Source organism: Rattus norvegicus, chromosome 16, assembly GCF_021556685.1.
Source record: "Rattus norvegicus strain SHRSP/BbbUtx chromosome 16, alternate assembly SHRSP_T2T, whole genome shotgun sequence".
Classification (NCBI taxonomy): Eukaryota; Metazoa; Chordata; class Mammalia; order Rodentia; family Muridae; genus Rattus; species Rattus norvegicus.
The window spans coordinates 87,043,210-87,060,003 of NC_141549.1; the positions used below are offsets into that span (position 1 = coordinate 87,043,210).

General features: G+C 48.6%; 1 protein-coding gene across 4 annotated transcripts in view; it reads right to left on the minus strand.

Annotated features, from left to right (window-relative positions):
* Myo16 (myosin XVI) overlaps window positions 1-16,794 on the minus strand; it is a 479,886-nt gene that overhangs the window by 58,261 nt on the left and 404,831 nt on the right. For 3 of the 4 annotated variants that reach the window (XM_087587464.1, XM_087587462.1, NM_138893.2), the window contains 2 exons: window positions 15,334-15,602; window positions 7,433-8,728 (listed from right to left, as the gene is read on the minus strand). In XM_087587464.1, coding sequence (XP_087443590.1) covers window positions 7,433-8,728; window positions 15,334-15,602 — 1,565 coding nt within the window. Of the gene's footprint in view, window positions 1-7,432; window positions 8,729-15,328; window positions 15,603-16,794 lie in introns of those variants that run through there. The other variant, XM_087587465.1, reaches the window with a different exon arrangement.

Sequence of the window (16,794 nt, forward strand, 5' to 3'; positions counted from 1 at the left end):
TCCTGCACCATGCCTGCCTGGATGCTGCCAGGCTCCTGCCTTGATGAAAATGGACTGAACCTCTGAACCTGTAAGCCATCCCCAGTTAAATGTTGTCCTTATAAGTGTTGCCTTGGGTATGGTGCCTGTTCCCATCAGTAAAGCCCTAAGACAGAAGAGGGACAGCATTCTAGAACATTCTTCCAGCCATGAACCTTCGAGCCCAGCATTCTAGAGCATTCTCCCAGCCATAAAACCTGCTCTTGGTGTCTCTTGGGAATGCTGACAATGAGGTATATGTCTTGTCTGCCATTCGCCACATCTGCTCCTGGTAATGAGTTTGTGTTCAACCTCGGAAGGAAATTACTTTCTCGGGAAGGGTCTTCGCACCATCATTTTAATGTTAATTGTTTTCAGGGACTAAAAATAGCACCATAGGGTTTGGGAGGTGTGCTTGACTCATGACTCTAAGATGTTAGATTTTGTGATTATGGGTGGCGGGTGTGTGTGTGTGTGTGTGTGTGTGTGTGTGTGTGTGTGTGTGTGTGTGATCTCTTAATCCTGAAAGCCTGGGCTTGCTCCTTAGTAGGCAGTGAGGCGACACCTGGCTTCTCTACCTCAGAAGAGAAGTCAGCACCCTGGCCCAGGAGAGAGCTACAGGAAAACCTCAAGAACTATGCTTATCGACAAAGGCCATCACAGGCCACACAGTGTGTCTGGGCACTCCTGCTACGTGAGGGTCCGCCCATAGCAGTATGGCTGCCATCACCGTATGAGCCTCCTCTCGTGGAGCTTCCGACTGGGTTGTGGGAGAGATTCTAGTGGCCATGATAATTTCTAAGGGATAGAGGGGAGGTGTGGAAGCATCAGAGCTTTACCAGGAAGCTGGAAAGGAGCTTCTAGAGAGCAACCCGACATCATTCTGGGCCAGAGCAGTGAGAGCTGTCTTCGTTCTCCCCTTCTTTCCTATGTTCAGAAAGGATCGCGGTTCCTGAACTTACACACCTCTGCTTCAAGAAAAATCCAGCCACCACCATCCTTCTCTTCCTTTCTTCTTGTCTGTCAGGGCTGTCCCAGCTCTCCTGAAAGTCACAGGGACAGTTCCTGCTCTGCATCCTGACTGGAAATGTACTTTGGAGCACTTTTTTTTTTTTCCCATCATCTCTCTACCACTGTTGAAAGCAGCTCTAAGACTCATGAATATCATCAAGGTTGTAGACAACACACAGTTCACTGCTGTGAGTGTCTCCTCCATGGCCTTCAACCATCCACAGCCTCCCCTAACACAAAAGTTACTACTATTGTGTAATGATCAGATGAAATTTTTGAAGTCCCCCCCACCCCCCAAAAAAACAAGGTACCTAGGAGGAACCCAAGGGGGACACTTAGAAGTCAGCCATGGATCCACCTCACATTAGAGGTTGATTCCTCTACTGTACTTTCTCTCACTGACGTGGGAACCCCACAGAGTCTGGGAGAAGGCCGAGGCAACGGGGGATTTAGTCATTTATTGTTTTAGATTTCCAGTAGCAAGCCCTGTTCTTACACTCTGGGTTACCGGATGACTGTAATGGAATTCATTCTGCAAGTCCGCACAAGCCTGGCTGTACGATTTGCTCGTGCAAATTCTTGGGTGTTTGGAGAGGGAAACAGTGGTAATTTGTGAGATAAATGTCAAACGACATCCATTGTCTAGGCATTGAAAACATCTTTCCAAATATTATAGAGGACAAAGAGCTCTGCCCTTTGCATGGGTATATTTGGCTACTGATCAATTTATAAAAACCCAAATAACATTTCTCAGTGTAACTGGCTAAAACATGAGTTTCCTGGCCATCGGAAAATTAAAATTTTGAACTCACAGGCCCCTCTCCCACAGACACCTATGCTTGATGCAGAGGAGTCAAGAAGTTAGTGAAAGGACTCCTTCTTGTCAGAGACACCATACACCAGAGCCTGTGGGCATGGGGACAGCCACAGGCCTGCAGAGAGAAAAACCGTTGCCCAGTTCCTCTCAGAACACTGTTGTAAGTGGCAACCAACCTTCTCTGAGGATGCCTATCCGGTTTCTCCACAAGGCTTTCTCATCTGGATGCCGAAGAAAGTTTAATGTTAATGGAGGATGGTTCTGGAATGCAAGGGGATGCTTTCTGTGACTAAGAGGGAAACTTCTGTGCTAGGGGAGGCTGTGGATGGCTGCAGGGCATGGAGGAGATTCCCACAGCAGTGAGCTGTGTGTTGTCTACAGCCTTGTTGATATCTAGGAGTCTTAGAGCTACCTTCAACATGCACCCAGGAGCATACAGACACTCAAGTACGTTACCACAGAGGGCAGCGTCTGGAGCAGAAGGAAGATGAAGCATCTGTGGACAAGACAACACAAGATCTATCCACAGGCGTGAGGCCTAGGCGATGCCTCCTAGTATTTGAGGTCAAGATTTGCGTGAGGCAGACCGTTTCTCGAGGTGCCATCTCATCTGAACGTATCAGGGGTTAAACAACAATAACGTTGGGATTTCTGCCTCAAACACCGTCCGTCCATGCAGAGCAGGCATTTGCAAACAAACTGGAGAGTACCACAGGGAGCTCTCGAGTGAGGAGCCACTGGTAAGCCAGGAAGCAGGCGCATCCTGCTCCTTATTGCTAAGCGACGTCCAGGTATTTGTAATGTTACCTGCACAGAAGTGTCAAACCTTCGTAGAGCCTTGACTCCAGATGCCGCTGCTGCCTTTGATTTCCTTCGTGAGACAAGATACGAACTTCAGTCTTTTCATATTGAGCAGTGTTTGGATGTAATGTTTAGAAATACAAGTCTTCCCCTATAGCAGAATGGTTGTGTATACTACCTATCTAGTTCAGGAAGTGTCACCAAGAGTGAATGGCGTATATGGGAGATTTTTTTTTTTGTGTGTGTGTGTGTGGCATGCAAGCTGCAGCCACTGCTGTGCTCATACAATGAATAGTGGACTCCAGCTTCCAGAATCAGCCTTGCTGTGGGTAGTGGGCACCTTTAAGGGTGTAGACTGGGTGCAGTGACTGCCCTGTCTGAGGTAAAGGCACCTGAGAACGTACCTTTCCTCTTGAGCAACATACGCATGAGGTATTTATAAATAGTAACGAAGATTTGGCCCTGGCATGGACTTCCAGGTCACTCAACGATGGGGAGTGGCGTGGACAGAGGAGACAAAACATCCCAGACCACGGAGCACTCTCTGTCACCTATTCTCTCCGATATCACATTCAAAATCTCTCACAGGCCAACTTTCAAACCCTTCCACTGCAAGCAGTATTCAGAAATAAAAATGCCGTTCTGTAAGATTTCATTTACGAAACACAGACTTCCCAACTCAAACTATTCTTTGTGTGGAATGCTTATGTGATGGGGTGAAATGTTTGAAATGTACGGTAATTTCCACCTGGATTAAGCAAGCCTTAAATAAAAGCGCTACCGGGAGCTGCATCTAGGAAATAGCTATTTATCTAGGATAAATAGACTGAGATTTATATTTAAGTCTCTATGTGCCTCTCGCCTGCTCTACAGAAGGTGAATCTTCCATAAAAAAAGATTCAACCCACCTACTGTATGGAAGACAGGCTGTACAGTAGTCTTCTGTTGTAACCATTTTCCAAGCACTTGATCACTTACATTGTGTATGCTCTGGATTCATGGGGTTGGAAATAATGAAACTGAGGGTTTGTTCTGTTTTGTTTCAAAGGAATAACTTGTGAATCAAACTCATCTTAACCCTGGCTCCCTTCTACTTTCTTCCCCAAACTTCTACCACGCCCTGTGTTTTCCTCACACCCCATCTTCCTGATCCTTTCCAGTGGAGCTCTGACTTTCAGTATGGAGTCACTAGGACAAACATGCCGGGCCTGACCTACCACTCAGAGCAATGGCGCCTCCTAGTGTCCTGGACAAGCCTCCTTTGCCATTTGAATAGGGACCCACATTTTCAAAGGAAGCAACTAGAAACAAATTAGCATGGTGATCCCCAGACCATAGGAAGGAAACCAAATGTCAGTTAGCCAGAACTTTTGCTCTTACGGGGCGGGGGGGGGGTGAATAATTATTTGGTCCTTTCTCACCTCAGTGGCCAAGTGTTCTAATTCCGTCCCTAGAATCTTACAGGGCCGTTTACCTGTAATCCGGAAAGTACACGTTCAACACGCTTGAGTTTTCTCACCCAAGCTCTGTGACTGTATCGTCACACAGCAGCAATAAAGTATGTATTTAACCCCTCCACCCCTGATAATTTCTCAGGGAGCATCAAGCTGAGAACTGTGGAAAGAGGTATTCTAGACAGAGCCACTGCTCTGTCAGGCTTGGCTTTGCGTAAGCAGCGAAACTCTGAGCAAGCTTATAGTTTCTCTGAGCCTTGGTTTTCCCACCTGTAATATGGGCGTATTTGTAGTAGGTACCTCAGAATAGAGTGTGGGAGCAGCAGGCTGTTAAAATGGTGCTTGAAGCCCCCGGTGCTGTTAGTCCAGCCTGGCTGATCCTTTTAGTCAGGTCTATGTGCCTTCCCCTCCCCCCACCCCCAACTTGAAGTTCTATACTGTTAGAATTTACATGATTATCTCACAAGAAAAATGTGAAGCCTGGAACGGTGGCTCGTGTTGGTTCTTCCACCACTCTGGAAGCTGAGGCAGGAGAATTGCCGTCAGTTGGAGGTCAGCTTAGGCTATGTATTGAGACTCTGTGAGAGTCTCATGACTATGTCTTGAGAAAGTGAGCTACTCATGAAATCCTATGAAGAAGTGAGTCTGCAGAACAGACCTGGGACAGAGTGACCATCTCACTCCAATACACCATTTCTTGCTTACCATTACACATCTGCGTCCAAAATACCCACAACAGGGGATGCACTGACAGCTCAGTGTCCTCCAAGTTACTATTGCTAAAAACGCAGAAGGAGCACCGTGAGCCACTCTGCAAATCACGCACACCCGTCTCCACACTTCATGCCCAGGCATTAATGGGAACCGTCACCGATGCCTGCCTGCTGGGAGGGCGAATTAGCCACACAGTCGACGACGTTGGGTATAAAAATGTCTTTCAAAGTGAAGATTCAAAAGAAGACGATTGAGGATGGAGTTATGCTCACTGTGAATAGCAGCCGGGGGGGATCCCTCAGTAGAAAGTGGATTTACTCTCCTCAGGATGAAACCCTGTAAGCCTTAATAATCGTGTAAGCTGCTCCAGCACATGGCAGGGGCATTAAATCCTTCCGTTCTATATCTTACCACACCCTTCCACGTTCTCGGAGATCACCCTGCTCTAGCTCACCAGAGCACGGCGTCACACAATCATACAAGCCCACTTCTCTCACAGGCGGGAGAGAATTCCCTTCAGTGTGCGTTGGGAACTCCTGCATCTGGGTGGGAACAGCTGAGACTTATATCTCTAAGGTTTCTGTTATTACAGCAGCGATTGCAAACGGTTCAAAGCAGCTTCCCTTTTCTTTTCCTTTTTCAGATTAGAATGTATTTTGTGAAGTACGGATACATATGCTATAATTCTTCAGTCACAGTGGTGATTGATAATACCTAGGGGAGGGGAGCAGACTTAAAGGCTGTGCCTAGAGGCCTCCTGATACCCCTCACCTGCTCTGCAGCCTTGAGGCTTCTCTTTGTTTCTTAAATATTTATTTTATTATTTATCTTTGTATCTGTGTGTGCGCGACTGTGCTTGTAGAAGCTACGAGAGGACTCTAGATGCCTTGGAGCTGGCATTACAGGTGGCTGTGAGTTTCCTGGTATGGGTTTTGGGGACAGAACCCACATCCCCTGAAAAGGCAGCAAGCACCCTTAACTGTTGAGCCACTCCCCAGCCACCTCCTTGAGATTTCTAAGTGATAAGTTCTCTCTAGACTTATGTGGACTTCACTACTTTTTGACAGAATGGAATCTAGATGAAGCTACCCAGTTCTGATCTGTGGAAAGTCATATTTGATGGGACCCTGATACACTTTTAGTTCTAGCTTCAAATAGCTTTTTTTTTAAATTATTGAATGCTTTCCTTTTGGTCCATTTTGGTTGTTGGGATAAAACATGACTTGTAGAATTACATTCTGCTGCTCCTTACCAATATGCTTTCATTTACTAATAGCCTATAATTAAGGAGAAATTGTTAGTTAAACAAATAATTAGGCACTCTGAGGCATGGCTGGGGAGTGGATATTCATCTCCTTGTCAGAGGTCCAGAGCTTTGGCCTACTTTTTTCATATTGCTTTCCAGTTTTTCCTATAATTTTATTATGTAGGATCCTGCTTTCATCAAACCAGGGGAGCTAGAAAATGTATGTATTAGTCCTTGAAGAAGGAGCAAGTTGAGCGCACAGAATACCATACTCCGGGTTCCACTCATGGAGTCAGTTTCTGAGCTTGCCCCTGAGGAAGATGCCTCCTATCTGCAGTGGCTCAGGTACAGCTGCCTTCATCCCCAGTGGGATGTGGGGCTCAGGCTGATACCCTTCCCTGCTTCCCCTTGGAATAGTGCGATGCCTCATTTCTTCTCCAAAAGATAGAGCATTGAGAAGATATTTTGCAAAAGAACAATATATATATATATATATATATATATATATATATATATATATATATAATTTTCCCTCTATGACCGTTGGATCTGCAAGCACAGCACACTGAACATGGAGGAATAAAGCAGATGTGGTGGGCTCCACATCAGAGACTGCCAGAGCATCCTCATGGACTGGTGCTGCTGGCTGCATTCCTTGTTTGCAGAACACAGGGTGTTCCTTATTGCTGGCAGCTGCCTCTAGCGCAGCAGCCTAACCCCCAGCTCGGTAGAGTGGCCGGAGACTGCAGACGCTCTTCAGCTGAGCTGTGACTGAAAAAACAGAAACAGGACCAGGCCTCACTCTTCCTTGGCTTGCTATGTGAGAGAAGAAGACAACCTTCCAGGGCCACACTCAGGTGACAAAGTGTTAAGGACAAAGGCGTAACTGGACCAATGGCAATCTCAGATACCATGGGCCAGCGTGATATTCACACGGGACAGAAGGACACTGGGGATCTACGGTGAATAATGGCAAAACCACAAAGCAGCAACATCAGATGAGCAAAGGATACTATGTTACACAAAGCAGCAACATCAGATGAGCAAAGGATACTATGTTACACAAAGCAGCAACATCAGACCAGCAAAGGATACCATGTTCAGGTTGTCAGGAACTATCATAGAGAAGCAACAGCACCAACAAAACTGAGAAGGAAAGTGTTGATTCTGCTCTATTTTAAGTGCCCAAGCACTAATTTGTCAAGTCATGTCAGTGTGCGCCATTCAGAAGTCACAGAAAGTGTTCCAACCTTATTATTGCTGGTCATGTGAGGCCCGGTTCTCGATCAACACTTACTCTGAATGGTCATGCACAGGGAATGTGGCTTACGTTATGCACACATACCAGGATTCCACAGAGTTTCTGCTTACCTTCAGCCTCCCTGATCCTTCGTCCCACTGCAGACCTGCGTAGCACACTCCTTCCCGAGTTGAAGAGGCTGGCCAGCTCATCCAGAGGGCTGGACAGCGGCCTGCTGTTGGGTGGGCTGTAAGGGCTCGGTGGGGAGAAGGTGGATGAGGCCTTCCTGAGGTCTGCTCTGGCTGTCCTTCCGGGTGAATATGGAGCCTTGACAAAGGGGCTGCAGGGACCCAGTACTGGGGCTGAACTGGGCTTTGGCTGTGTTCTGGGCAGGTCAGAGTTAGTCAGTGCTTTAGCTGCAGTGACCAAGACAGAATCTGGTGGAAAGGCAAAGTGTGTGGGTGGCCTGCAGGGTGCAGGGGCTGCCCCACAGGGTGCAGGAGGTGGCCCACAGGGTGCAGGAGGTGGCCCACAGGGTACAGGAGGTGGCCCACACGGTGCAGGAGGTGGCCCACAGGGTGCAGAAGGTGGCCCACAGGGTGCAGGAGGTGGCCCTGGAGGTGGCGGTGGTGTGGCAGGTGGTGAGATTCGGCTGGGCCCATTAAACACAGGAAAGCCAGGAGACGTCAGCTGGTCATTTTCTCCCTTCTGTGCTTTTGAGTACTGTGGTGACAAGGGACTGGAGCCTTCGGACTGCACTGGGTACTTGAGGTTGGTCTCTAAGACTGGCAGTTTCTTTACCTCCAAGGGTGTCAGTGGAGACTCATCAGAAGCTGGGGAGCAGGTCACTGGGGTGGGAGGAAAGACCAGGAGCGGCGGCCTATGGGGAAGCAGATTCGGGAAGGGTGGGGGGATGTCACACGTGTCCTTCAGGGGCTGGCAGCTCCCCTCTCCAGCCTCCAAGATGATGGCTTTTCGGGTCTCTAAAAACAGAGGTGGCGAGGCAGGCAGGAAGGTGAGCATCCCTGGACCACAGCCCTCCTCAGGCAAGACGTACTTCATCTCCTCATACACAGACTCGCCCTGGTCAGGGCTGTCAGTCTCAGATCCGCCTGCCCTGGCTGCGTTCCCTACCATCTCGATATACACAGGCTCGCCGTCATCGTCATAGTCACCCTGTGGCAATGGCAGGTGCAGAGGCAGCTGGGGTGTGCACTGTGGCATGGAGTCAGGACTGGCCCACTGCACACCCAGTGTCCCTGGGGCATGATGTTTGCCCACCTGGCCCATTGTACCAGAAGGCCTCGGTCCCCAGATCTCCTCATAAGAGCCACTGAGCTTCGTGTGGGGACTTCTCTTTGGCTTCCGAGGGGGAATTTTCTTCATGGTACTGTAATCATCACTGTGGGGTCTGGGCCGTGTCAGAGCTAAGGCAGAAGACAGAGATACAAGAGTCAGCAGCCAGTGTGTCCCACGGAAACCGGGCCTAGATGCAGTCGAGTGACCCTGCCCTGGACCACTTTGGTTGCCACAGCCAGCCCTTATGTCCTTTGAGCAGAAGAGACTCCTGGCTTGTGTCCCTTCCACCTGGAGGGGGACCTAAATGCCTGAGAACACTAAGGGAAACTGTCTTTAGGTCTTGGTGCCAAAGACACAGGCTATGCACCGAGGAAGATGGCCCACAGAAAAGGAACTGTAACAGTTGCATCAGGAGGAGGCACCTACTCTCCAGGGTGACAGGGCCTTGCCAGTTCTGGATGTTTGCAAATGAGGAGGGATTTAGATGATAATTTTGCAAGATAACTGGCCCATCTTCAGCCTCAATGCGGACACACATGGCATAGGAAATCCATTCCTTCAGAGTCAAGAGGACAGCTAGTGGGTGCATTTTGCTATGTTCTAATTTGTGCTCACACCGTAATGGAAACGGCAAAAAAGTATGGTTGACTCTCTACCTTCATGGCTGTCTTTGTACGACGGTATCATACCAGACCTCCCATAAGCAGACAAGTACTATAAACAGAAAATGCTAACTTCCCAGTTCCCTAATGCATGTGCATCATCCCAACTCCCTAGAGGGCTGACCCACAGCAGCTCCTGAGCTTTCCCCACTGCCTAGGAAGGCAGTTGGCTCAACACCACTGCACAGCCATTTCACAGACACCTGCAGCAGCAGATCTACAGTGGCAGACATTTCTCCAACTGGCTTCCAAGTGGGAGGCCTCAGGGAGATGGTGACAGGGTGGTGTTGAGGACATCCTGACTTCTTAGGCTGGGCCATGGCAACATAGCCTGCTTCCTACACCTGAGCAGTGTGGACTCCTCACAGAAGCCCCTCCATGGGATATGTGAAGAGGCCTCAGGGAGGGAACTGTGAGGAGAGGAAGAAGATGCTTCAAGGGAGGAGAAACCTTGTGGAGGTAAGCGACTTAAGTTAGAAGATCCAAAGACTTTCCTGTCAAATCCAGAAATGTATGAGCCATGCCTTTAAGGGCCGGAGCTTCAAAGACAGCCATGATCACACTGTACAGAGAACTGCTTAGTGTGACAAGTCAGACTGTAGACCCTCGAGAGAACACTGCCAGCGTCCTTGGATCCGAACTCACTGCCTTCTGGGAAGTTTGTTATATAATCCCAGAGGCACGGTGCAGATATCAGAACCTGTGCCTCTGATGGTGACAGTGGCCTCACTCTAGTGAGTCAGTGTTGAAGTGACCCTTAACCAAAGCCTGTGGGCCCCGAGGAAGCTCTGAGAGGAGCCAGGGCAGATACGGTGTGGCTAGAGGAAGTCATGCAAAGCTAAGCAGGGCTTTAGGCTGTAGTCAGAGGGTAAGGAGGAAATATCTAGCCGGCCTGGCTAAGGATTTGTTATGGCGGCAGTGGGACACAGCCACTTCTAGAGTCCTTCCAGTGTGACAATAAAGAGATGGGGCAAAGAACTTATTACCAAAAAGGAGCAGGGCTTTCTCGATCTACGAACCCACTGGTGCTTCTCGGTATGCTTTGAGGATGGCATATTATTCTCACATGCAGAAAGGACTTGGACCCCCATGAAACGTGCTATGAAGTTAGAGCCAAGCACTTGCCAGCAACACCCTCCATTAAGACTTCAGAAAGATCTATGGTGTTCCTCATTGATCTCTCCAAAGAAGCTCCAGAGAAGCAAGGCCACTGGCCTAAGTGTTGCCTCCGATGGTGAAGAAAACCCAGCGCAGGATAATTGTGGCTATGGTTACTGACTAATGGGATGTGCTAGGAACTGATTCACAAGCAGCTCACACAACTTTAAAGGGACTTTGTCCGTGTGTCCCCCCAAAAAACGGCAGCGGCCGTGCCTGAAGAAAAGACTCCAGCTCCCAGAATTGCAGGGAGCAGGCTGAGAGAACACCAGACCTAAGGCTACATCGCTGTCAAGACGAAGAGTTGTAATTCAAAGGGAGCACCTGAGACCATAGAGCATCCTCCTCAGAGCCTAGGGAGCGCCTCAAACCCCCAGAACATCAACCTCAGAGACTAGGGAGATGATGGTCAGGGGCAGCACTCATTCCAATAGAGGGCCTTCTGACACGAGGCAACTGTTGTTCTAAATGTCATGCATGGACCCTGAGTGTCACTTCATGTCCCCTTTCAGGCAGGAACATGTCTGTCTAGCAGACGTGGACTGTCATTCTGTATCACACGTCTAATGAAACTTATCCAAGTGAACTTAACGAGAGAACCATGGCTTGAAGGAGTCAGGGATGCTCACGGTTTAAGGAACTTCAGCCTAAACCTCAGGTGTCGGGAGATGCGGGAAGGAGGCTTTGGGAGGCTCGGGAGGAGGGCCTCCAGTCACCTAGGTGACTCTATGAGTAGAGAATGGATTGCTTAGTTCATACTGGACTGAAGCCTGTTGGGTTTTCCAAAACATTTGCCACGGATTTATTTTCAGCCCCATCAAGTGACTGAATGTGCATCTCCTTTCCCAAACCTGTACAGACAGGATGCTCGAACTGTCCCGGTGAGTAGGCAAGGCAGAAGCAATTCTCCGTGCCTCCTGGGAGTGGTCCGTAAAAGGTGGCTCTTATCTGCCAGTCTCTCCTCACCTACAGTGAGTGCTTCGGAGCAGAGGGTTTCTACATTAACCCTAGAAGTCTCCGAGCCACCAAAGCAAAAGCAGAGACCAGCTAGAGATACCGAAAACACTTGGATGCTGAGGCATCCCACGACGACGAAGGGACCAGACCCGGTGACCTGATTCTAGATCATTGATGCTGAATTCGTGTGGGACCTTGAGTGGGAGCCACCAGACAATCCACATCTCCTGAGACCCAGAGCCTGAGAGATGGAGCAACAGCCATCATCTTATTCAAATCACTGTTTGGGTGGGTTGCTAAGCAACACCAGAGTAGCTTCCCTTCCAGGCTTGCTTTAGAGGTAAAGCCTTTTGTATTAAACGATGGGGCTCCTGTTAGATGGAGCAGCCAAGAGGGGTCTCCCTGGCTGGAACAGAGCTGGTGTCTGAAATGACAAGGGCATGTCAAACCCTGTTCCCTGACTCAGTTTCCCCACCTGCACAGGGCCATGGCGATTTGCCACGGGCTGTTGTTAGGATGGGAAATACCGAGAATAAGGCCCCTTATGTCAGTAAGCACCACCCCCAATTCTTTCAACTTCTCAGCAATCGATTAACCATGGGAAAATAGTCACGGGAGCTAGACAGTGCTCCTTAGAGTATGGCTGGCGCCTTAGCAGGTGGAGTTCCAGCAGGTGCCTTGCCTGGAGTAAGGCAGTGGTTCTGCAGGGAGCACAGCTTCCTGCTGTGCTCTCTGAATATTAATTTGGAGTCTCTGTGGGCCAGGACTAGGAGCCTTTACTCTTCATAAGCTAAAATTAGGGGAGCCATAGTTAGAGTACGGAAGCCTAATTTGGTCTTGTGGCTATTTTGGGGGTGCGTGCTATTTCGGGGTGCGCGCATGTGATCAGCTTATTTGCAAGAATGGATGTAAGGACAATTAAAATTTACTTAATTCAGGAGTTTTCCCCTTTTAGCCTCCAAGTTTACGTATAAAATAGTCACGAGTACTTAACAACGCCAATGAAACGAAGGCCTGAAACAACCCTGGTCACCGGTGGAACACTGGGGCAAGTTTTGGTGTCTAACAGAACTCAGAAGAAGCCACGTTGCAATTCCAATCTCAGAGGCTCTGAGATTCCACTCCACACCCGAGCCATCCTGAGGTCACAGTCAACATAGCCTAAGGCCTGGGAGGAGGGGGAGACACATCTCCACACACAAGATACTTACCTTTGGGGCTCTGTGTTTAGATACATTAGTGGTATCTAAGTCTCCATCCACACCAGCCCAACCTGGTTCCTATTATCTCGAGAAATAAGACATGGGCCATGCAAGAATTTAAAGACAAAGACCGGAGACCGTGAGGATGGGTTTAGGAGCCCCCGGTTTCCAATTCTCTCCGTGTGGTTCTGCTTAGGCCCAGCACCAAAGAGGTGCTGTTTGCCCACATGTATGTATATATACCACATGCATGTCCAGTGTTATTGTTCATTTGTTTTTGCCTCCAGCACAGGGCCTGGATCCCTTCTGCAGTCACATTTTCTCACTATTTCCCTTTTCTTTGTATCTATGTGACGTCCGGCCCTGAGGGGCCAGAACAGTGTCAAGAACTTGGGGCACCTTGGATTGGGCCTCGCAAGACAGACAGTCTGAGGCCTGTGCAGGGAGTTAATGGAGCTTGACTCCTAGGTGCAAAGAGAAATGGGGCTTGACCTCACAGGCATTGTGCTATTCAGTCTCATTTATATTTTGGGGATCTTGGCTTCCTTTGAGTCTCCAGGCCATCACCGCCCCATCCCATTCCTCCCAAAGTATTAAACGCTGTCTCATCACCCACATTGTTTAAGAGTCTTCTCTTCTTGTTCCCCTCACCCTCTGACATCCCCTCTGAGATCTGGAGCTGAGACCCTCCAACAGTGTCACTGGCAACTCACTGTTCTGAGCACCCCTGTCAGGCCCAGCGGAAGAGCAAGCCTGCTTCCTGCCAGGCCGTGTTCTAGGTCACTGATTCAGGAGACATCCACTGCAGACCCTCAACATGGCCCTCTGGCCGCCACTGCTCTCCCTTGCTCAGGCCTTTTGCATTTTGCACTAGACGCTCCACCCTGCACGCGGAGGACACACGAGCTTCTCCCATATCACCTCCTAAAAGCTTTGGAAATACAACTGGTGCACTGAAACAGCAGCCATGATTTTTGAGCCAAAATTTCTATAGAAAACTTTCTTGTCTTATTCTTCCTTCCTTCCTTCCTTCCTTCCTTCCTTCCTTCCTTCCTTCCTTTCTTCCTTCCTTCCTTCCTTTTAACATTTATTTATTTTATGCATATGAGTATACTGTAACTGTTTTCAGGCACACCAGAAGAGAGCATTGGATCCCATGACAGATGGTAGCTGGGAATTGAACTCAGGACCTCTGGAAGAGTTGTCAGTGCTCTTAACCACTGAGCCATCTCTCCAGGCCCCTTATTTTATTCTTCCTAAAAAAAAGATTAATTTTCATTTACATGTGTGTTTGCTCACATGTATGTATATATACCACATGCATGTCCAGTGTGTACAGGTCAGAGGATATCAGATGCCCTGGAACTGGATGGTTTTATAGATGACTGTGGGCTAGGAACCAAACTTGGGTCCTTGAGAGAATAGTCAGTGCTTTGAACCGTTAAGACATCTCCCCAGCCCTGTCTTTTATTCTTTCTTTCTCTCAGCTCTATTACATTCTATGATTTTATTATTATTATTATCATTATTATTATTAGTTTTTGTATCCAACCTAAGTCTCCCCTTCCTCCTGTCCTCCCAGTTGCCCTCCACACACACCTCCCTTCTGCCTCTCCCCATCCAGACTCCCCTCCTCTCTTCTAAGAAGAAGGCAGGCCTCCCGTGGATGTCAACCAATCGTATCAAGTTGCAGTAAGATCCTAAGGAGTGTGGCCCACTCTGAGGGATCCTGGATGCTGCCACTGCTCTAGGTGTCAGTCAGGGGTCAGAATCCTGGATCTTTCTCTAAATCGATTTTGTCATTTTGCTATACTTCTGTATCACTGACTCTCTTAACCACTGAGATGACGCAGCTTCACAGCGAACCTCCAGACTCCACGTTCCAGTGGGATCTACCCAGCCCTTTGCTAGAATCTTCTCGCACTTACGATGATGACACCATCGTTAACTCTCTTTCCACAGCAATGGCCGGAGGCTAAAATCATCACGAGTTGACTTGTTTATGACCTGCCCTTCCCCATGAGAAGGGTCTCTGCATCCCCATGAAGGACACCATGCACTTAGGTATGTGGTGGCCGCCACGCACTGTGTGGGCCGTCCATGCAATCTTATCTGTAACCCGTTCCACTTGGGAACGTCCGGTTCAGAAGAACTTGCTTTGTTTTCCAGTGGCAGCACCAGCTATCGGTGAGAACTTATAGTACATGGATTTTTTTTTCCATTTCCCCACTCTGCATAACCGTTTCTTCACCCCTCAGAGCAGAGCCCTTTGCTATCTGGTCTGAAAGTCACACACACTGAGGTTTGTGGCCATGATCCCCTGTATCTGTAACTTCACATGCCATGTTAAAAAAAAATAAACAGTGGGCTTAAATTTTAATTAGATCGTGATCGGGAAAGCCTGGTGAATATTGTTACCTTTTTAATTAATTAGTGACTGTTTATATGGAGCAGCAACCAACTTTTAGTACCGCCTTGGCGTTGAGGCGTTGAGGCTGTTAATTCAACGTGGAGGTGGGACCCCAAGTGAAGGAACTGACACGTAAGCAGCTTTCCCCTAAGAGGCTTAAGGATTTGAATATTATTTATATTTAATGATTAAAAAGCTGCCAGCAAGCCAACAATTAGATTTATTTCTATTAAAAAAAAAAAGCTATATTAGGGCCACAATGGTGCCACGGGCACTCCCTGACCAGAACCCAGCCCATGAGTGAGCTGTGAGAACAGCATTCACTTGGCCCTCCCTTGGCTAACCTTCGCTGGCTGCATCCTTGGTGGCCGAAAGGCAGGCGCTCACAGCCTCATAGGAGGCACTCAGCCGGGTGTTGGGGTCCCTCTTTGGCTTGGGTGGAGGCTGTTTCCGTGGTGACGGGAGGCCAGTGCTGTCATCCATGCTGAACACAGAGTGCAGTGATGGGGACCGACTGGACGGGCCGGCGAGAGCCTGGGCAAGGCTGTCCACTGCCATGGGCACGGGAACCGAGTTGGAATGGGCATGCCGGCATCCTCCCTGGTCTTCAGCTCTTAAGGGAAAAGAGAACACAGTCACAGAGCATGGAGGCCCAGGTGTGCCATTCAGGTGACCCTGATGAGCCCGCTAGCTACCCTGACACAGAGAGAGTTCCTTGGCAAGGAGCCTCTCTAGCTGGCTTTGCTGGAAAATCTGGGTCCAGTTCTTAGCAGTCTGCTCACCCAGGGATTGCTACCCAGGCCCGCCTGGACCCTGCTGGAGCACTGGGGGATATCCATCATGGTTCCTTTCAGGATTCCCCCCAGCAATGCTCAATGCTCCAGCTACTTAAAGGGCTTCATGTTTCCCATCAGCCATCCCCAGACTGAATTTTTCACAGTCTGATTCTTAAGCAAATGAAAAAGGCAGAATTTCAATCTGAATGATAATTTCTGGGAAATCCATCTTAATAGAGAGTTAGTGTTGCAGCCAGTATGCAGAGCTCGTCACCCCGACTTGTCAAGAAGACGGGCATGCTCTGCACCAAACAAGGGAAATTCACAGTTTGCCCCCCCATCTCCCTCTCTCCTCATCTAGTCTCACCAGCAATTACTAATTATGTATGGAATTATGATTCTTCCTGTGACTCTGCACAGTTGCCTGGTGCCGAGCGAACTGCTGGTATCAACAAATAGCAGGCGGACGTTTTCTTGACACAATTTTATATCAGGCAAATAAAACCTAATCAAATCGAGGAATTGCAATGGCTGTTTAGCTCCAGTAGGGAAAATGATAAATATGATTTGGGAAGCCACTGAGAGAGAGTAGTCGTCCTCCTTTCACGGTTTCCTTTCTGCCTTCACGTGTCGGGGGGTAATTGTGTGAGACGCTGGTGAGTTCCCTTCACCAGGAGTTTCCTCTCATCTGTTTCATAATTATATCTGTGTGTGTCAGAGCATCCACAGGGCTGGAGACCAGCGGCATGCGAGCTGGCTGCCCATGTAGAAAATGAAGTCACTGAGGATGAAGCGAGGCTGCTCGGCAAATGATTTGTTCCCTCTGTGAGGTTTAATTACAGTTTTCTGTACAAAAGAATTTTTTCCAGTGTTTAATCACTAAGATATTGGAAGCTAATTAGCAAAGACCCATAGCCATTTCCACTTCAACAACAGCAACAGACTCATTCCACACAGGCAGTGATGGCAAGGGAGAATCATTTTTAGAGAGAAACAAGAAGTTCCCAAGGTCTTTAGTAAGAATTGACA